This window comes from Rattus norvegicus, chromosome 19, assembly GCF_021556685.1.
Source record: "Rattus norvegicus strain SHRSP/BbbUtx chromosome 19, alternate assembly SHRSP_T2T, whole genome shotgun sequence".
NCBI lineage: Eukaryota > Metazoa > Chordata > Mammalia > Rodentia > Muridae > Rattus > Rattus norvegicus.
Window position 1 is genome coordinate 57,620,657 of NC_141552.1, and position 22,646 is coordinate 57,643,302.

Below are 22,646 nucleotides of genomic sequence, written 5' to 3' on the forward strand. Positions count from 1 at the left end.
ACAACAAAAAAAAAACCCAAAACATAAGCGCAAAGGAGGCTGGAAAGGTACCATGTTTAAGGCGGGGAGAGCGAGGACACATCTGTGCCGCTCTCTGCGGTGTCTCATTGACCAATCCCGGCGGTTTCCAGTGCTGCAGAAACTCACAAAGTGCTCTTCAAGGCTGAATCAGCATCACCTGAGAACATGCTCGACACGCAGATTCTCGGGTCCTGCCCGGAACCAACAATTCAGAGTCTCTGGAGGTGGGGACTCAAGGAAATCTGGGTACACACAGAAGCGGAGATCCATTACCACCTGGTTTCCTGCCCTTCGTGTTTGTTAAGAGGCTAGGTATACAATTTTACCTTTGCTTACGAAAGTTAAATACTGTCCTAACCCACATCCTGAGCCAGCCCAGAGGTTTTCAGCCCTGATGGAGGGAGCACTATTACCTTCTGCTCTGTCTCACTGGCCCTTGGTCAGCCTTGCTTTTAAGTTGAGAATCATAATAATAAGAATGGTAGGTAGCATGATGGTGTAGTTGCTGTGTTAAGTACTTCTAGTTCTTTAGTTCAGCACATGTTAAAAACGGTCCTGTCGGCACATTAATGAATTCTGTTTTCCTGAAAAGATCTTAAGGCACAGAGGTGTTCAGGACCGTGTGCAAACTCACACAGCACAGATGCCACAGGCACGAAGGGCTTTCTGGGCAGCACTCCTGCTTGTCCAGGTCTTCTGCCACATCCTCTCTGTGCCACAGAATACCCAGGCACAGGAGGTATTTTACCAAATACTCATGGAAAGCACAAGCAGGCAGTAAAGGTCGATAACCGAGTCATGGATATTGAAACCCAGATAACACAATCCTGTGCTTGACTACCTTTGGGAAGGTGACAATCTCTTCAGTTTTGTGCTGTGTGAATTGATTGGCCTGTTGATATTTCTGGAGCCTCCCATTCTTCAACTGGCTTCTAGCTTGTTCAAGAACAGGTAGTTATCGTGGAACACTGTATTACAGTACCTATTCCTATTCGTTGGACATTACTAATCCTTCATTGATTATGAGTAGCGGCCTCCCCACTCATGCGGGTCTGGGAGGGCTGACTGTGTGGCCAGTGTCCCTCGAGGGACAGGAAGGGGAACCTTTACATAGAGGCCGAGGTAAAGAGCCAAGGGGATGAGATAAAGAGCTAGTCAGGGATGGTGAAGCACACTGGTAATCCTCGCATCTGGAAGCCTGAGGCAGGAGAATTGCCACAGTTTGAGGACACTCAGGGATGGTTACATAGGGAGCTGAAGGCCCTCAGATAGATTCCATAGGCCTGTGACCTCACAGGGGTGTATATAAACAGGGCGAGGAGGGACTTGGATAGTTATTTGGTTCTTGGCTTCTCCTGGGATTAATTGCACCAGTGATGGTTTTAAAACACCCAAGATGTGGTTAGAGTTTGAGAAGGCAAACACAAAAGCCTCCCTGGTTTCCTGTTGCTCAGGTCAGAAGAAACAGCAGGGGTTGGCTGCGCGTATAATGCTCCACTTGCTTCTTGGTTTAATAAGTGTTCAAAGTGACGAGTGGTGAAATTTGCTGAGATTATATGTGTGTACCTGTGTGTGTATACAGACAGACAGAGGAAAGGAGAAGAAAAGAGAACAGAAATGAGCTGGTAGCATAGAGGCAGGATAGACAGACAGAGACAGGAAAACACGGTAGTCCTGGAGACTTTCCTGGCAGCATCTTAAGGAGTGTTCTCTTGGACCGGCCTGGGCAGGATGAGGGAGCGAGCTCACTGTTTCTTATGTCCCCTGGTCATTTCTTGCTTAGAAAGGAAGAAATTAGAATTGTTGAGCTATGATTTGTTTTAATCAGAAAGAAATTGTCTAACATAAATCTCTTCTCGAGTGCTGGAAAAGCCCTAAAGCGTCTAGGGGGCAAATATCAATACTTTGCAAAGGAGGAATGATTGTTCCAATTCGTGGCTTAATTGACTTTAAGCCTTAATGAAAGTCAGGCCAGGGCAGGCAGCAGGCGCTGCAGCCTGGATCAGCAGTGAGATCTGAACCAGGGAAGGAGGAATTTAGGGAGGTTCCAGTCCTTTGCTGCTGATGCTGTGTTCTGATAGGCTGGGGCCACCGAATACCAGATAATACCTCTTTTTCTCCCTATGTAGAGAACATATTTTTTTTCTTCCTGACTAGTATAGTAATTTAGTTTAAATCACAGCTTCCCCCCTCTTGGAAGCATTCGTTTATGTTGGATTATCATTCCCCAAGTGAAATTTCATTGATGCCGTGTATAATTAAGTATAGATTTTTTTTTAAAAAAAGCATAGTATATATATATTTAAATTTGTAAGTGGACAAGCTGAAGTATATGAAGACTTTGTTTAGGAAGAATAAATGGCTCCCAAAGTCAGCCCAGTGGTTGTTGGGAAGGATTCATTCAGCATCCATACAACTCTATCTGTTGGGCACCAGGCTGGTTATCTGGGAGGGCTGCAAAGGCTCGCTGACTTCATCAGTCTAAAAGGGATGGACCATAAACTACACAGTGCAGGCCTAAGCAACAGACCCAGCCTACAGTCTGCCGGAGTCTCAGTTCTGTTTATACTACGTGAGAGCCAGGTACCCGTCACTTCCTGTTGCGTCTATGACATGGCATGCCAGTAGTGCCCAATTGTACCCAAAGTTGTGAAGTACCCAGTGCTGCTCACCAGGAACTAAGAATGGTACCAGAAGACTTAGGGTGGTACCTGGGTAGACTATCCAAGTGCCAAGGGAGATAAGAAATAATCCAAAGCCAACCCACCGGGGCTGAGGGTACACCTTACATGCATTAGGGCTTAAGTTCAATCCCAGGAACTTATATCACAAGTCGACTGGGTTGGTTGTTGCACACTTTTAATCCCGGCTCTGGGGAAACAGACAGGCAGATCCCTGGGTCTCGATGGCCAGCAAGCCTCACCTACTTGGCAAGTTCCAGGCCACTGAGACCCTGTCTCAAAAAGAAGGTGGACAGCACCTGAGGAGCGTCAGGCAAGGTTGTCTTCTCTATCCCACTCGTGCTAGTGTGTGTGCATATGTACATATATGTGTGTGCACACTACACACTCGAACAAGATAGAGGAAAACAAAACCTCACTTGTGGTACACGTACAGAGTGGCCTCCTCACCTGCCTGTTCGGCTCATGTCAGCCATTCTGCTCCTTGTTCAAACTGTGTCAGAACCAAGATTTCACCTGACCTTCCTACCTCCCTGTGTCTTGGCACAGCCTGCTTCCTCAGCCTTGAGGGATCACAGCCAGCTTGTCCACCTACCATATGTCCCTGTGCCCTAGGAATCTCTGCTCATGCCCATCTCCTCTCCAGAGTCTCCCCAGGATTCTCTGGCTGGGGTACTATCCTGTTCCCCCCTTCCTAAAGTACCTGTCACCCCACCTCTCTGGTCTAGGTACTGTGCTGAGCACTATTGGAGAAAGTGAAGCATCCTACCCCCCAGGAACTGACAGACTACATTTTGGTTTCATTTATTTAACTTCTGATTGGCCATATGCTACCTTTAAATGGTAAAGAGTTTCATTGTGACATTCCCACACAGGTGTATAATGTACTTTGTCACTTCCCCCGAATCCTTCCCCCACACCTCCCTATTCACATTCCTCAGCGTCTGTCTTTCACTTGCTTGTCCCCTTTAGTGTTTGGTTTTTAAATTATGCATTGATTGATTACAGCATTGATCACATTGCGTATCGATCGTTTGTCGGATGGGCTCCTTATTTAGTGAACAAATACTCATCGGCACCTTCTGTGTCTACTGGATTCTGAGTCTCTGTGTATACACCTCATCATCCTTGTCCTCGTGGAGTCTGTATTGTGACAGACGTGTAAATGAGTAATAGTTTCCAAGACGTTTGTGTGTGTGTGTGTGTGTGTGTGTTTGTGTGTCTGTGTGTCTGTGTGTATGTGTGTTTGTGTGTCTGTGTGTGTCTGTGTGTGTGTGTGTGTCTGTCTGTCTAGTGTGGAGGTAGATGGGGTTGAGATCTGGTTATGGCCCGAGCTCAGTCTTATGTGGGCAAGGGGCAGACGTGTTAGAGTTGTGTCACACAGCCTGACATTGAACTTCTGCCCTCCTGTCTCCCTGTCTCCTCAGTGCTGGGATTTTAGACATGCACTACCAAGCTTAACCAGAAAAATCGATTGATTGATTGATAATTTATTTGTTTATTTTTGATGTTGCTAGGCTGGCTAGTGGTTAAGGACAGAGCTTTGGATTCGGACCGAGGTTGGCTGGGAGCCTCCCTGGCTCTGCATTTCTGTAGTTGTGTGGTAATCTTAGCTGTAGCATTTGTCCATGTGTCCTCCATCTTCCTGAGGGGGTGGGGCTATTGCTTCCCTGCATCACAAGATGATTGTCAGGTGTAAATGGGACAGCAGTGCCCTGCTCGTGGTGCTGGAAGCCTCTGCTTGTAACTTCGTGCTCTGCCCGTCTTCCCTCTCCTCTCCCTATCAACAGCCCCTTCTGCCACAGCAGGGCCGGCCTCAGGGCCAGACAGGGCATCCCCTGGGTCCATCAGCTTCGAGTTCAAAGGAAAGCTTCCTCACTGAGGTATTGGACTTTGCAGAACGGTGACAGCTCCTACAAACCTCTGGTTCGTGAGCCAATTTGGAGGAAATTGAATCATTCTCTGCGCCTTTCGACTCGGATCCTAAAAGCCTGCACAAACACTCAGCAAGCTTCAGCAACTTCACATCAAGGGCTCAATCACGGCTTCAAAATAAAAACGTCCCTCATCACTCTCCGCGTGGGAAGCTGAATGTGGAGCCTGTCACAAACCCCAGAGCTACAGATAACACCCCTTACCCCCGACACACACCACATCAGAAGGTCCTCGCAGGCAGAATCCACTTAGCATGCTCCGTACTTCTCCATTTGTGGATTAAGGGTAGGGGAATAGGCGCTGTCAGGGGCAAGTGCTCATCTGCCCCGGCGGCAGCTCCAGGTAGGCTCTGTCTAGACAAGTCTCCCTCAAAGTGGTTCCACATTCCAGACTGGGAAAGCAAGCTGAGCTCTGCAAGGGTCGCCTAGCCATTTCTCATCATGGCGGAGCCACCAGCTTGGTTACTAGCGTGTACTCACACTCTCCTCAGCTAAGAGCCCTCTGTAGAAATGACTGTGAATTTAGTAACTGGCGGTCTCGGGCGGTCCATGATTTGCAGAGGATTTATATGTGAAGGGAAACGGATGGATTAAAAATATTAACCAGTGTAGCCAGGGCCCACACGGATGAATTGTTGAGATCTATTTTCTCCTTCTACATAAACATATGGCATGAATTTTCCACCCTCATTACGGCTGCTGAGAGAAGGCAAAGGCAAATATTGATATTTCATTCATGTTTTACGGTGAAAACACTGCTTGGTTTGTTTATACAGTTCGACTATCACAGTTTTTATGGTTGGCAATGAAACCACTGTAAAGTCAAGCCTGGGTTATAGAGCAGATGCGATAAGCCCTCACATTCAGGGACACTCCCCGGACGGGATGGCTAATGTCACAGGCACAGAATGAACAACTGAATTGTGGGTCAGGACAGGCTGGTCAGGGCGTAATATCTAACAGCCCATGTGGACTCTCCAGGGAACAAAGCCACCAAGGTCTCTCTTGTTTAGACTGAATCTCTAGCCTGTGTTGCTGGGAGTGCCGTGGTGGGTGGGGCTCTCGGCCCACAGAGCTGGATGCTGTGCAGAGGAGGAAAGAGGCTTGCCCCTTTGTATTGCAGCTAAGCTTCTGCTCACAAGTGACACCTGCCACCAAGGCTTGCAGCCCATTGGCCAGTGCTAGTCTCATAGCGTTTCTAAGTCTAGGAGTCACCTGCTGCCGTGTGTACACGGACAGGGACAGATAGCTGGAATGTTACAGATTGGACTAAGGACTACCTTTCATAGCTACGCTTATCTCAAGCCCTTTTGTAGTTATTGTTTTAATTGATTATTTGGGATGTGTGTGTGTGTGTGTGTGTGTGTGTGTGTGTGTGTGTGTGTGTGTTATATGTGTGGTGTGTGTTTCTGTGTGTGTGTTCCTGTGTGTGTGTGCCTGTCTACCTCTGTGTGGTATATATATGTCTCTGTGTGTGTTGTGTGTGTCTGTATGTGTGTGTCTGTGTGTATCTCTGTGTGTCTGTGTGTCTCTGTCGGTCGGTCTGTCTGTCTGTCTGTGTGTGTGTGTGTGTGTGTGTGTGTGAGCATATGGAGGCCAGAGTTAAACACTGGGTGTCTTTTCCCATCTTTGTCTTGGAACTCACTGGTTTGCTCAAATTAGATGATCAGGAAGTTCCAGGCCCTTTTTGGTGTGAAACATTATGTTCCAATACTCTCACGCATTTCTTGTCCACAAGGTGGAGGATAGTTCTTCATACATTTCGTGCGCAGCTGTTGAGAAGAACCTGTCCTCATTGTCCCCAAGCTGATCAACCCAGAGCCCTGCCTGTGTCCCCATCTGCTAGACCACAGCTCTTCAGAACATCCTGTAAACATGAAACATAACACTTCTCTCCTCCCCCCCACTCTCTCCCTCTTTTGGAGACAGGGCTGTCTTCCTAGGCCTGGCTGTTCTGGAACAAACTCTGTAGACCAGGCAGGCTTTGAATTCAGTGATCCACCTGCCTCGTTCTCCTGAGTGCCATAATTAAAGGTGTACACCACTACCACCCACCTTGACATTCCTTCCTTTAAAACCTTTTGGACAAATTGCTGGCTAGATGGTTTATTGGGTAAAGGCCCTTGCTGCTAAACTTTGATGGCCTGAGTTTAATTCCTGGGGCCCACAGGTTGGAAAGGAAAGAACTAGCTGTTTTGAGTTAGGTTGTTCTCTTACCTCTATACACACACACACACACACACACACACACACACACACACTCACACACTCTCACACACACACACTCACACTCTCTCACACTCACTCTCACACACACACTCTCTCACACACTCTCACACTCACACTCTCACACACACACTCTCCCTCACACTCTCACACACACACTCTCTCACACACTCTCACACTCACACTCACACTCTCACACACATACACTCACACACACATACACACACTCACACACACCTCACACACATACTCACACACACATACTCTCTCTCACACACACACTCTCTCACACACACACTCTCTCTCACACACACATACACACACACACACTCTCACACACACACACTCTCTCTCTCTCTCTCTCACACACACACACACACAAAGGGGATAATAGTTTTGAGCAAACTGAGGGCTCTGCCGTCACATGTCCATGTCACACACGTGTGTATCTTGTCCTGCACTGAATGGATCCTAGAGCATGCTTTCCTCTCCACCCCTCTGACTGAGGGCTGTGCTGTCACATATCCATGTCACACACGTGTGTATTTTGTCCTACACTGAACGGATCCACCCCTCTGAAGAAGAGAACTTGTTTGTTATACTTCTTCACACTAGGATCCTTTCTTTAGGCTCCCTTGTGATTCAGAAGATCTCCAAAAAGGAGTCAATTAAATAGAAATGAGCTGTTCTGAACATCGGATGAGCAGCTGTGTCCAAGGGAGAGCAGTTCATCTGAGGATGAATTTGCAAGGATGCACATTTGGGCTTGGGCGATGACGGACCAAGGTTTGAATTTCTTTGAGTCTCAGTGTCAACAGGCGTAGGTTAAAGAGCCCGATAATGATGCTGCCTCATCTATCAGTGTGCTGGTGTTCAGACATCTATAGTTTAGTGTGTGCTGGGCTCACTGTGGCTGTCTGTAAGCCTGACGTTCATCTCCACAATCGCTGAGGAACTGTAACACAGACTGCTAGAGTATCAATGGGGATGCATGTCTTTCCTTCATCCTGTTTGCTGAATGACAATGCATCAACATGGCTTTCCTGGTTTCAATCAGCTTTCTGCCTTGAGGTTGAGGAAACTCCGAGTCTCCATAATAAATCATGTGCGGCCAACTCCCCAGATGCAGCAGTATGCAGATAGCTTTGACGTTTGATTTCTCCCTACCATTTCCCTATCTAAGTCTTCCTCCTTAAAAAAATGTGATGACCGTGATTGCATTTAAGCACATTTCTTGGCAGGCATGGGAGGAGGGTTATGGGGATGTTGGTGCTATGATGGGTGTTTCCCAAGCATTGAGGCCTCCTAGCGTTTCATTTCCATTAAGCATCGTGGATGCATTCCAAGAATTTAATTAATATAGCATCACTGCCTTCATTGCGATTCCTCAGTAGGGTTATGAGAACCTGGGAGTGTTCAGTTGATTAAATGGCATTTTCTGTGGGTTTCCAACTACTGCTTTCCATGGAATTTAGTACCTGCCAGTGTCTATTAAATCAATACCGTTAAAGGGGATCACAAAGGAAAGTGGTGTTTATATCACAATGTATAATAGTTCGGTTGCCTACACAGGGAAATTGTTATAAAAGTATACAATTTGGTGTAACAAGGTTTTATTTAAATAGTAAGACCACAATCTGGAGATGTGTAGAAGCTGATATTAGAAAGGAAGTACACTAAGGAATGTCTTATAGAGTAGACAGTAAGGTGTGCACCATCATGAGATAGTCCAGGCTGGAAAAAAATCACTGCCTAAGGCAGAAGTAAGGTTACCCACAGACCTATGGGTGCTGGGGTCAAGAGCATGCTCGCTGAAGTTTGTAAGGGAATTTTCCTTGGGCCACTGAAGATAATGAGCCTCCCTTTGTTAAAGTATTCTCTCTGTGTCTCTGTCTCTCTGTGTCTCTGTCTCTGTCTCTCTGTGTCTCTGTCTCTGTCTCTCTGTGTCTCTGTCTCTCTGTGTCTCTGTCTCTCTGTGTCTCTGTGTCTCTGTCTCTGTCTCTCGGTGTCTCTGTCTCTGTCTCTCTGTGTCTATGTCTCTGTCTCTCTGTGTCTATGTCTCTGTCTCTCTGTGTCTCTGTCTCTGTCTCTCTGTGTCTCTGTCTCTGTCTCTGTCTCTCTCTGTCTCTGTCTCTGTCCTTCTCTGTCTGCCTGTCTGTCTGCCTTTCTCGTAGACAGACAGACAGATAGACACACACACACACACACACACACACACACACACATACACACAGAGCTCTGGCTGGCTTAAAACTCACAATCTACATCATGCTAGCCTCAAATTCTGAGATCCCCCTGCCCCAGTCTCCCAAGTGCTGGGATAGAAGGTGTGCACCATTACGCCTGACTTGATTTTAAGAGTTATTTACTTTATTTTATGTATACCAGTATTTTGCTCACATGTGTGTTCATGTACTTGGTCCCTGTAAATTTCAGAACAGGATGTTGGATCCCTCGGAATTGGAGTTATTCATAGTTATGAGCCAACATTGTGGGTGCTGGGATTTGCACCCAGACCCCTTGTAAAAACGAATGCTCTTAAGTGCTGAGCCATCTCTCAGCCCCCCACATCATATTTTGATCCCATGCTCGATAACATGAAAGATGAGTAAATATGATATCTGCTTCTATTGTGCTATGATACATTAAAGGGAGGTGGCAGAAGAGGAGTGGCTGAGGAGAATCCAGTCATGGGGCAGGAAGACGAAATTGGGCAGGGCATCACTGAGAAGGGCAGCACCAGAGGGACCGGCCTCCTGCTGATGCTGACCCTCTGTCCACTTCGGGGCAGAGGGGAGCTGTTCATCTGGAGGATAATATTGCAGGAAGCACATTTGGGGCTGAGCAAAGCCAGAAACAGAAGGAATCCTGCCTGCTGCCTTAGGACCAGGAAGGTACAGGCTCCACAGATAGTGTAAGAAGGGGCCATATGTGACCAGTTAAGGGGCCCTGCTCACCTGGGTAGCAGTAGCTTCCCAGAAGTCCCAGCCCAGTGGGACTGCTCTTTATCACCTCTTGGTAGTGGTGTGCCCACCTCTGAAGTTCTGGTGACACAGCACTGTCATTCCTGGCACCATCCTCGTGGTGCAGTTGCCTCATGGAGAGCCCACGGTGCTGGCTCCTCTGTCCGTTCTCAGCCCTAGATGGGGAGGCTCGTCTGCAGAACTAAACCATAGAACTCTGAAACAGCAGCAGCCTGCCTGAGGCTCCTCTGAGAAGCAGGAGGGCTGGAATAGCTGTGACCAGTGGCTGACATCGTCATGGCAGCTAAGCCCCTCCCCACTTTCTTCTGGCCTTGTTTCCCACCCTGCTCCCCTCATAGTGGAAGCTGTTGTGATGGCGATTTCTTCATCTGCGCTGTCCACTAAGAGCTGCATCTTGCAGACTGCAGAAGGCTGAGGGCATTTTACATGCTCTGCTTTGGGCTGGTCTTGATTTTGTCGTATCAGTGCAAAGTGGTCAGTGCCACGCTGGACACTTGCTCCATCAATGGCAGGTACTGCCCTGCTGTGTCTCATCAGATGATGGCCAACCCTGAGTCACTAGGCAAAATGCACCCTTCCCTCTGGTGGACTGGGGCCTGGAAGGAGGTGTGGGTGGGAGGTGGGGTAAGAGAGGGGACTTCAAGCTGAATGAAAGCATTCCTGTCGCCAGGCTTAATCCTTGCCCTCATTGTATTACAGAACAATGACTCTCTTTGTGTTTGAGCTACTGTAAAGTGAGTTTCTCTCACTTACAGACATGATGATGCTTTGGCCCCCCCCAGCAGTATCCCTGGTGGGTGCTGTCACTCCTGGAGTCTCTCCTTCTGTTCTATCCCAACTGCATCTTACCCCCAGTCCAGTCATTTGTGTTGTTCAAACAGGAGGCACGTGAGCCAGGCGCACTTAGCATGGATTGGCTGAGGTCCTGCATCCTCTCAAAGGCTGCCCGCAGTCCCGCTGGGGTGAAGGGAAAGCATATTGAATGCTAGACTTGAAGTCATTTGGTTTGGATCCCGGGGCAGTTTATAAGTGGATGTCCAACCTCAGCCAGGCGATTAATCTCTGCAGTGACACCACATACTTCATAGAATCATAGCGCTGCCTGATAATGGGTGGGGGAGGGGGAGTGCCTTCTGCTGCCAGGGGTTGCCACACCTGAGCACACTCTACGTCATCTAACGTACACTTGGTGTATTTCTTTGGGGTGCAGGCTGGTGGTTCCTATCAGCACTGGGTGTCTCAATGACCTCTGGTTTTAAAAGTGCAAATTCTACAAGGGACTCTTAGCTTCCAGGCTGCCCCATTTCATTTTAAAGATGAAACCGTTCAGTGCAGTTTACTGTATCAGCTTCCTCCCCATCCCTGGTGATGAGATCTGGATTAGGCACCTAGTCTGGACCCCGGAATCATTACCCAGAGCAGTGCATAACACCAGCATGGTTAGTCACAGGACATTATTGTGAGAAGTAGGAAAGGGGTCTTGTTCTCCTGAGGCGCCTTGTTCCTCCAGCTGGACTCATGACCTGGTGAGCTAAGGCTGGCTGGGAGGTAGCCTCACCTTGCTCCTTGGATCAGGATCTGCCGAGTTAGATGAAGTATTCAGGGTATACATGCCTCTGTGTGTGTGTGTGTGTGTGTGTGTGTGTGTGTGTGTGTGTGTATGTGTGCGTGTGTCTGTGTCTCTGTTTCTCTGTGTATGTATATGTGTGTGTATCTGTGTATGTGTGTGTCTGTATATGTTTGTGTCTATGTGTTTGTGCGTGCATGTATGTATATGTGTGTGTATGTGTGTAAGTATATGTTTGTGTGTGTTTATGTGTGTGTGTGTCTGTGGGTGTGTGTGTGTCTTGTGTGTGTGTGTGTGTGTGTGTGTGTGTGTGTGTGTGTGTATGTGATGTTGGGTCACACAAAAAAGACATCAGCTGATAGAATATCATTATAGGCCATTTCAGATATATTTATCTGGGCTTAGGACAATGTGCTAAATATACATACATAGTCCAAACATTTTCAGAGAGTGCATTTAAGACCCTTCCATATCCATTCCATGGTATCTGGAGCATCCTTTCTGAATGTTCTATTCTTTTAAAGAACCCTTCCATATATGTATTGTACATAGGAACAGAGCCCTTGTGAATATGTTAATTCTTTTTTTATGAATTTTAGTCCTTTATTTTCAAGTCCCGTGCATGATTGCTATCTGATAGCTCTAGTTTGGTGGAATTAATATAGATTTCCCACATGGGGAAGGGTTTGGGTGGGGATTTAAAGCAAGGCGGGTTCCTGATCCTTGGAAGAAATTCTTATCTGAGGGGGGGATTTGAGAATGGCATTGCAGAGAGGTAAGCACAGCTATGCGGAAAATGAATCGTCGTGATTATTAGCGAGGTCTCAGAATTTATAGGACATTTGATCATAAGAGTGAGTGCCTTTCCTGAGGGAGGAGATGCCTGGACTTGGACTATTTTTTAATTAATCTCTTTGGCTATATTGGAAGAGTAATGCACTGAGAATACTAAGACAGGGTGAGAAATGCCCAGGAATCTTACGAAGACGGACGTGGTGAGATGATGCTGGTCTTTCCGGTGGGTGGGCTCGTCAGCCTCCTGGCGTTTAGCTCTCTTCATTATGAAAAGGGATTTAAAAAAGCAGATGCCTATCCCTCGGTGGAGGAGGAGTTGCAACCTTAGATCCAGGCCAGCCTGATCAGCAGCTTGTAAAGACCCAGGCTTCCTGTGTAGTTCTTACTACCTCACCGCTGGACATTCAATGCTTTGAAACTCTTACTACAAACTCATGGCTGATGCAGCCTCTCCTGTGTCCATATTGTAGCAGTAACCATAAAAAAAAAATGCCCCAGATTCTACTCCTATGTCTAGTGCTGTTGCTGTTAAGTGTTTTGTATTTTGTAACTTATGCAAACAAGCCTTAACTTTGTAAATAGCTTCCCTCTTTTTTCTTTTAGCTCACAAAGATGGCATACAAGCGACTCCAACCTTCTGAGCGCTTTCCCTGACGCACACTCTTGTTCTCATAGCACACATGGTGGAGATCTGTCGGAGGCCTTAGTTGGGCCCCATGAACTTCGTTCCTCAGAACTTACATCCTAGAACTTGAAGTGGTGAGGGGCTCTCCTGCTTACACACAATGTGTTTGTATGTTTCACATCTTGATTGTCGGATTAGAAGCCATGGTCAAGGAAGTGTGGCAGAGGCAGGGTAGGATCAGTAACTGGAAACCACGAGTACCATTCTCCCCAAAATGTGCTGTTAAACACGTGTACCTACTACCTTTTAATAAAACACCACCCCTCAGATCCGATGAACATTTTTTTTCTTTTTTTTTCTTTTTTTTATTAACTTGAGTATTTCTTATATACATTTCGAGTGTTATTCCCTTTCCCGGTTTCCGGGCAAACATCCCCCTCCCCCCTCCCCTTCCTTATGGGTGTTCCCCTCCCAACCCTCCCCCCATTGCCGCCCTCCCCCCAACAGTCTAGTTCACTGGGGGTTCAGTCTTAGCAGGACCCAGGGCTTCCCCTTCCACTGGTGCTCTTACTAGGCTATTCATTGCTACCTATGAGGTCAGAGTCCAGGGTCAGTCCATGTATAGTCTTTGGGTAGTGGCTTAGTCCCTGGAAGCTCTGGTTGCTTGGCATTGTTGTACATATGGGGTCTCGAGCCCCTTCAAGCTCTTCCAGTTCTTTCTCTGATTCCTTCAACGGGGGTCCTATTCTCAATTCAGTGGTTTGCTGCTGGCATTCGCCTCTGTATTTGCTGTATTCTGGCTGTGTCTCTCAGGAGCGATCTACTTCCGGCTCCTGTCGGTCTGCACTTCTTTGCTTCATCCATCTTGTCTAATTGGGTGGCTGTATATGTATGGGCCACATGTGGGGCAGGCTCTGAATGGGTGTTCCTTCAGTCTCTGTTTTAATCTTTGCCTCTCCCTTCCCTGCCAAGGGTATTCTTTTTCCTCATTTAAAGAAGAAGTGAAGCATTCACATTTTGATCATCCGTCTTGAGTTTCGTTTGTTCTAGGCATCTAGGGTAATTCAAGCATTTGGGGTAATAGCCACTTATCAATGAGTGCATACCATGTATGTCTTTCTGTGATTGGGTTAGCTCACTCAGGATGATATTTTCCAGTTCCAACCATTTGCCTACGAATTTCATAAACTCGTTTTTGATAGCTGAGTAATATTCCATTGTGTAGATGTACCACATTTTCTGTATCCATTCCTCTGTTGAAGGGCATCTGGGTTCTTTCCATTTTCTGGCTATTATAAATAAGGCTGCGATGAACATAGTGGAGCATGTGTCTCTTTTATATGTTGAGGCATCTTTTGGGTATATGCCCAAGAGAGGTATAGCTGGATCCTCAGGCAGTTCAATGTCCAATTTTCTGAGGAACCTCCAGACTGATTTCCAGAATGGTTTTACCAGTCTGCAATCCCACCAACAATGGAGGAGTGTTCCTCTTTCTCCACATCCTCGCCAGCATCTGCTGTCACCTGAGTTTTTGATCTTAGCCAATCGCACTGGTGTGAGTTGAAATCTCAGGGTTGTTTTGATTTGCATTTCCCTTATGACTAAAGATGTTGAACATTTCTTTAGGTGTTTCTCAGCCATTCCTCAGCTGTGAATTCTTTGTTTAGCTCTGAACCCCATTTTTTAATAGGGTTATTTGTTTCCCTGCAGTCTAACTTCTTGAGTTCTTTGTATATTTTGGATATAAGGCCTCTATCTGTTGTAGGATTGGTAAAGATCTTTTCCCAATCTGTTGGTTGCCGTTTTGTCCTAACCACAGTGTCCTTTGCCTTACAAAAGCTTTGCAGTTTTATGAGATCCCATTTGTTGATTCTTGATCTTAGAGCGTAAGCCATTGGTGTTTTGTTCAGGAAATTTTTTCCAGTGCCCATGTGTTCCAGATGCTTCCCTAGTTTTTCTTCTATTAGTTTGAGTGTGTCTGGTTTGATGTGGAGGTCCTTGATCCACTTGGACTTAAGCTTTGTACAGGGTGATAAGCATGGATCAATCTGCATTCTTCTACATGTTGACCTCCAGTTGAACCAGCACCATTTGCTGAAAATGCTATCTTTTTTCCATTGGATGGTTTTGGCTCCTTTGTCAAAAATCAAGTGACCATAGGTGTGTGAGTTCATTTCTGGGTCTTCAATTCTATTCCATTGGTCTATCTGTCTGTCTCTGTACCAATAGCATGCAGTTTTTATCACTATTGCTCTGTAATACTGCTTGAGTTCAGGGATAGTGATTCCCCCTGAAGTCCTTTTATTGTTGAGGATAGCTTTAGCTATCCTGGGTTTTTTGTTATTCCAGATGAATTTGCAAATTGTTCTGTCTAACTCTTTGAAGAATTGGATTGGTATTTTGATGGGGATTGCATTGAATCTGTAGATTGCTTTTGGTAAAATGGCCATTTTTACTATATTAATCCTGCCAATCCATGAGCATGGGAGATCTTTCCATCTTCTGAGGTCTTCTTCAATTTCTTTCCTCAGTGTCTTGAAGTTCTTATTGTACAGATCTTTTACTTGCTTGGTTAAAGTCACACCGAGGTACTTTATATTATTTGGGTCTATTATGAAGGGTGTCATTTCCCTAATTTCTTTCTCGGCTTGTTTCTCTTTTGTATAGAGGAAGGCAACTGATTTATTTGAGTTAATTTTATACCCAGCCACTTTGCTGAAGTTGTTTATCAGCTTTAGTAGTTCTCTGGTGGAACTTTTTTGATCACTTAAATATACTATCATATCATCTGCAAATAGTGATATTTTGACCTCTTCTTTTCCGATCTGTATCCCCTTGATCTCCTTTTGTTGTCTGATTGCTCTGGCTAGAACTTCAAGAACTATATTGAATAAGTAGGGAGAGAGTGGGCAGCCTTGTCTAGTCCCTGATTTTAGTGGGATTGCTTCAAGTTTCTCTCCATTTAGTTTAATGTTAGCAACTGGTTTGCTGTATATGGCTTTTACTATGTTTAGGTATGGGCCTTGAATTCCTATTCTTTCCAGGACTTTTATCATGAAGGGGTGTTGAATTTTGTCAAATGCTTTCTCAGCATCTAATGAAATGATCATGTGGTTCTGTTCTTTCAGTTTGTTTATATAATGGATCACGTTGATGGTTTTCCGTATATTAAACCATCCCTGCATGCCTGGGATGAAGCCTACTTGATCATGGTGGATGATTGTTTTGATGTGCTCTTGAATTCGGTTTGCCAGAATTTTATTGAGTATTTTTGCGTCGATATTCATAAGGGAAATTGGTCTGAAGTTCTCTTTCTTTGTTGTGTCTTTGTGTGGTTTAGGTATAAGAGTAATTGTGGCTTCGTAGAAGGTATTCGGTAGTGATCCATCTGTTTCAATTTTGTGGAATAGTTTGGATAATATTGGTATGAGGTCTTCTATGAAGGTCTGATAGAATTCTGCACTAAACCCGTCTGGACCTGGGCTCTTTTTGGTTGGGAGACCTTTAATGACTGCTTCTATTTCTTTAGGAGTTATGGGGTTGTTTAACTGGTTTATCTGTTCCTGATTTAACTTTGATACCTGGTATCTGTCTAGGAAATTGTCCATTTCCTGAAGATTTTCAAGTTTTGTTGAATATAGGTTTTTATAGTAAGATCTGATGATTTTTTGTATTTCCTCTGAATCTGTAGTTATGTCTCCCTTTTCATTTCTGATTTTGTTAATTTGGACGCACTCTCTGTGTCCTCTCGTTAGTCTGGCTAATGGTTTATCTATCTTGTTGATTTTCTCAAAGAACCAAGTTTTGGTTCTGTTGATTCTTTCTATGGTCCTTTTTGTTTCTACTTGGTTGATTTCAGCTCTGAGTTTGATTATTTCCTGCCTTCTACTCCTCCTGGGTGTATTTGCTTCTTTTTGTTCTAGGGCTTTTAGGTGTGCTGTCAAGCTGCTGACATATGCTCTTTCCTGTTTCTTTCTGCAGGCACTCAGCGCTATGAGTTTTCCTCTTAGCACAGCTTTCATTGTGTCCCATAAGTTTGGGTATGTTGTATCTTCATTTTCATTAAATTCTAAAAAGTTTTTAATTTCTTTCTTTATTTCTTCCTTGACCAGGTTATCATTGAGTAGAGCATTGTTCAATTTCCACGTATATGTGGGCATTCTTCCCTTATTGTTATTGAAGACCAGTTTTAGGCCGTGGTGGTCCGATAGCACGCATGGGATTATTTCTATCTTTCTGTACCTGGTGAGGCCCGTTTTTTGACCAATTATATGGTCAATTTTGGAGAAAGTACCATGAGGAGCTGAGAAGAAGGTATATCCTTTTGCTTTAGGATAGAATGTTCTATAAATATCCGTTAAGTCCATTTGGCTCATGACTGCTCTTAGTCTGTCGACATCTCTGTTTAATTTCTGTTTCCATGATCTGTCCATTGATGAGAGTGGGGTGTTGAAATCTCCCACTATTATTGTGTGAGGTGCAATGTGTGTTTGAGCTTTAGTAAGGTTTCTTTTATGTACGTAGGTGCCCTTGTATTTGGGGCATAGATATTTAGGATTGAGAGTTCATCTTGGTGGATTTTTCCTTTGATGAATATGAAGTGTCCTTCCTTATCTTATGACTTTTAGTTGAAAATTGATTTTATTTGATATTAGAATGGCTACTCCAGCTTGCTTCTTCTGACCATTTGCTTGGAAAGTTGTTTTCCAGCCTTTCACTCTGAGGTAGTGTCTGTCTTTGTCTCTGAGGTGTGTTTCCTGTAGGCAGCAGAATGCAGGGTCCTCGTTGAGTATCCAGTTTGTTAATCTATTTCTTTTTATTGGGGAGTTGAGGCCATTGATGTTGAGAGATATTAAGGAATAGTGATTATTGCTTCCCGTTATATTCATATTTGGATGTGAGGTTATGTTTGTGTGCTTTCATTCTCTTTGTTTTGTTGCCAAGACGATTAGTTTCTTGCTTCTTCTAGGGTATAGCTTGCCTCCTTATGTTGGGCTTTACCCTTTATTATCCTTTGTAGTGCTGGATTTGTAGAAAGATATTGTGTAAATTTGGTTTTGTCATGGAATATCTTGGTTTCTCCATCTATGTTAATTGAGAGTTTTGCAGGATACAGTAACCTGGGCTATCATTTGTGTTCTCTTAGGGTCTGTATGACATCATTCCAGGACCTTCTGGCCTTCATAGTTTCTGGCGAGAAGTCTGGTGTGATTCTGATAGGTCTCCCTTTATATGTTACTTGACCTTTTTCCCTTACTGCTTTTAATATTCTTTCTTTATTTTGTGCGTTTGGTGTTTTAACAATTATGTGACGGGAGGTGTTTCTTTTCTGGTCCAGTCTATTTGGAGTTTTGTAGGCTTCTTGTATGTCTATGGGTATCTCTTTTTTTAGGTTAGGGAAGTTTTCTTCTATGATTTTGTTGAAGATATTTACTGGTCCTTTGAGCTGGGAGTCTTCACTCTCTTCTATACCTATTATCCTTAGGTTTGATCTTCTCATTGAGTCCTGGATTTCCTGTATGTTTTGGACCAGTAGCTTTTTCCGCTTTACATTATCTTTGACAGTTGAGTCAATGATTTCTATGGAATCTTCTGCTCCTGAGATTCTCTCTTCCATCTCTTGTATTCTGTTGGTGAAGCTTGTATCTACAGCTCCTTGTCTCTTCTTTTGGTTTTCTATATCCAGGGTTGTTTCCATGTGTTCTTTCTTGATTGCTTCTATTTCCATTTTTAATTCCTTCAACTGTTTGATTGTGTTTTCCTGGAATTCTTTCAGGGATTTTTGCGATTCCTCTCTGTAGGCTTCTACTTGTTCTCTAAGGGAGTTCTTCATGTCTTTCTTGAAGTCCTCCAGCATCATGATCAAATATGATTTTGAAACTAGATCTTGCTTTTCTGGTGTGTTTGGATATTCCATGTTTGTTTTGATGGGAGAATTGGGCTCCGATGGTGCCATATAGTCTTGGTTTCTGTTGCTTGGGTTCCTGCGCTTGCCCCTCGCCATCAGATTATCTCTAGTGTTGCTTTGTTCTGCTATTTCTGACAGTGGCTATACTGTCCTATAAGCCTGTGTGTCAGGAGTGCTGTAGACCTGTTTTCCTGTTTTCTTTCAGCCTGTTATGGGGACAGAGTGTTCTGCTCTTGGGAGTGTAGTTTTTCCTCTCTACAGGTCTTCAGCTGTTCCTGTGGGCCTGTGTCTTGAGTTCACCAGGCAGGTCACTTGCAGCAGAAATGTTGGTCTTACCTGTGGTCCTAAGGCTCAAGTTTGCTCGCGGGGTGCTGCCCATGAGCTCTCTGCGGCGGCAGCAACCAGGAAGATCTAGGCCGCCGTTTCCGGGAGTTTCAGTGCACCAGAGTTCCAGATGGCCTTTGGTGTTTTCCTCTGGCGTCCGAGATGTGTGTGCAGAGAGCAGTCTCTTCTGGTTTCCCAGGCTTGTCTGCCTCTCTGAAGGTTTAGCTCTCCCTCCCACGGGATTTGGGTGCAGAGAACTGTTTATCCGGTCTGTTTCCTTCAGATTCCGGCGGTGTCTCAGGCAGGGGTCCTATCGCTCCTGGGCCCTCCCCCATGGGAGCCCAGAGGCCTTATACAGTTTCCTCTTGGGCCAGGGATGTGGGCAGGGGTGGGCAGTGTTGGTGGTCTCTTCCGCTCTGCAGCCTCAGGAGTGCCCACCTGACCAGGCGGTTGGGTCTCTCTCTCACGGGGTCTGGGAGCAGAGAGCTGCTGCAGGCCGGGATCCGCGGGTGTGGGACTTCCGGTAAACACAGGACGTGCCCGGTCCTAGAGGAATTCTGCCTCCGTGTGTCCCGAGCTCACCAGGGAGTTTTCTTGCAGCAGAAAAGTTGGTCTTACCTGTGGTCCCGAGGCTCAAGATCGCTCGTGGGGTGCTGCCCACGGGCTCTCTACAGCGGCAGCAACCAGGAAGATATGTGCCCCCCTTCCGGGAGCTTCAGTGCACCAGGATTCCAGATGGCCTTTGGTGTTTTCCTCTGGCGTCCGAGATGTTAGTGCAGAGAGCAGTCTCTTCTGGTTTCCCAGGCGTGTCTGCCTCTCTGAGGGTTTAGCTCTCCCTCCCACGGGATTTGGGTGCAGAGAACTGTTTATCTGGTCTGTTTCCTTCAGGTTCCAGCGGTGTCTCCTGATGAACATTTTATCACGCATTTTATTGCACTTTTTGGAATGACAAATACAAGTTTAAATGTTACTAAAAATAAAGTCAGGAAGAAGGAAAAGAGGAAAAGGTATTGGCCAAGTCAGGAAACCATGCACTAGTCTGATGCCTGGCAATCCAATCAGTGGCCATCTAAGAGAACCATAACCCCATTAGTCGAGCCTTACTAACCTGAGTAGGAAGTACCAGCCTGGAGTCCTGGAAAGAGCCATCCAGATTTATAGCCTATCCCAGTTCCTCTAATCGAGGCTGTTTTCTCCCCTGATGCTGTAGTCAATCAGTAATTAATTTGAAATCCAAAGTTTCATTAAGTGTTATTGAATTCTCTCACGCTGACATTTGGAGTGCTATATTTCTTTAAAATCACAAACCATTTTTCATACTGTCGTTGGCGTATTTTAGCAGGGGAGGCTGCAGCTCTCGCATAAATGACCCAGTTTTCTGGATGTTTACTTGACTGTCATTAACTGATTATTCTCCCCTTCCACTTCATTGCATCCTTGTTCTTTGCCAGTGTTTTGAAATTGTATTTAAAACATCATCACCGCATGTGAATCCTATCTAAAGTATAAATAAATTTAACTGGGCGAGCTATTTCCAAAACAGTGCCAGCCCTTTGAAGGCCTGGTCTTATGCAGCGCAGTGTCCTAAGACTTCCTGTCAGAAATGGGTTTGGGATGTTGAAAGCGTGGCCAGGACTGGGGGCGAGAAGACAGAAGCACCATATGGATATACCGACATAGAGGCGTAGAAGAGGAGACGCAGACCGAGCCAGAAGGAATCAGGCATGGTTTGTTTGTTTCTCGGAGGGTGAATGAAAGCAAAGATACTTTTTATGATTCAACTTGAGTTTGCTATATGGTGGAAGGTCACTTTTGCAGGGGAGTTTTGTTTGAAAAGTGCCCTGTGGACTACCTAAATAATATTTTTTTTATGAAAAATTTTTAGCTGAAAAGATTTTTTTTCTCAAGGTTACAAAGGTCTGGTTTCTCTTCGAAACATTGGAAGGAAAGACAAGGATTTGCTAGCCCGGAGTAGAACTTCCTCCATCTTGGGTGAAGTGATGCTCACTCCGTCTCTTCCGTATGTCGGTTCTGTTTTACCAGCCAGCCGTCTTCCCTCTTTAAATATCTACTCTTCCCTTTTTAATGTGCACTTATAATACAGTACATGAACATCTTATTTAATTTTCTTATGTGTTCTTCACTGTCCCCAGAGGGATGCCTTCTGAGTTCTTATGTTGTGATGCTTGGGACACAGAGCTCTGTGTACCCAAGCAAGGGCTCTACCACTAGCTACCTGTATATGCTAGGAAGGGCTATACCATTAGCTCCCTTTCAACTTTGAATTCTGATAGAGAACTCTTTTGATACCATGACAGCAGGCCTCTGGTAAACATTCCCTGACATGCCGTGGGCGTGAACATATCTATGGCCTGGCTAGAGGCTGAGTTTGTATCTTTTGCTCACTGGGGTCCTATTGAGCTCCCCCATACATGCTTCTCCAGTTACCTCAAGCTGGTCAGGGGCGTCGGCCCTCTCTGTAAGTTGCAAGCAAACTGTCCTACCCCACAGACGTTCTGACCCTTAGTCTAAGGAGTCAGCTTGAGCATCATGTCCTGTGTGAGACTTTTCTCGTGTGGCTGACCTACAGGAACTCAGTCCTTCTCTAAAACTGACAGGGGCTCCTGTGTGGCAATCAAACCATGCCGTTGGCAAGCAATAGAGATGTGACTTTATGACTCTGTGATCCAGCCCCGGCTCCCCTATCACTGCTAAGTGATGGTCACTAAGTGACCTCCCAGTCATGTCTCTTCAACGGTTGGTTTCGATGCTGTGGACACTTTCCAGAGATCTCCACAGAACATGGTGCAAGCAACGACTTGAAACCAAAGCATTTGAGAGGAAGAGGCAGGAGGAGCAGCAATTCAAGACTGTCCTCAGCTAGAGAATGGCCAGCCTGGGCTCTGTGAGACCTTGTCTCAGAATACAAGACCAAAACAAATTGGGAGAGAAATAAGGACTGAATTCTACTCCAGATAAGTCATCCTGCTTCCCTTTCCTTGGCCTCACAAATGCAGGGTGCAAGCTAAGACGAGAGAGGTGGCATTGCCACGCCAAAGCTGCCTTTTCTTAGGCACACCCTGCCTTGGTGTGGTCCAAGCTTGACTCTTTGTCTTATCCTAGCATTTATTTTCCAGCAGGATGGAGGCAGATGGAATTTACCGTGAGGACTTCTCAAATCTTTACATAATAACCCCTGAAGACAGTAAGAAAAAAAAATAGTTTAACCGGATGATTGTACCTCTTAACCACATCTGTAATGAAACTGAATGTATTGTTAGCTGGTTAAAATATTCCATTAAGCAAGGAGGTAGGCCTACCTTACGGTAAATACACTTAAGTGTTTATAGTACATTTCATATTTTACATGATTTCCTTTATAATTCTGCTTATCTTTTCATTTTAATTCCCTGGAGGACATATAAAAGAACCCCTAAAGAGAGTAATTACTGCTGCGCTTTTTAACCAAGGCTTCCTTTGCAGAGAGGAATCTGAGCTGCTTTTTAAAGAAGGCCGGTTTTTTAAATAAAAATGCAAATAAGCCTCTTTGTACCCACATTAATTACCCACCTAGCCTCTTA

General features: G+C 45.3%; 1 protein-coding gene across 30 annotated transcripts in view; it reads left to right on the top strand.

Annotated features, from left to right (window-relative positions):
• Wwox (WW domain-containing oxidoreductase) overlaps positions 1–22,646 on the top strand; it is a 927,977-nt gene that overhangs the window by 64,298 nt on the left and 841,033 nt on the right. The window contains exon 7 of one of the 30 annotated variants that reach the window (XM_087594250.1): positions 12,812–13,165. In XM_087594250.1, the coding sequence (XP_087450376.1) occupies positions 12,812–12,862 (51 nt within the window). In that variant the 3' untranslated portion in view covers positions 12,863–13,165. 30 annotated transcript variants of the gene reach the window in all.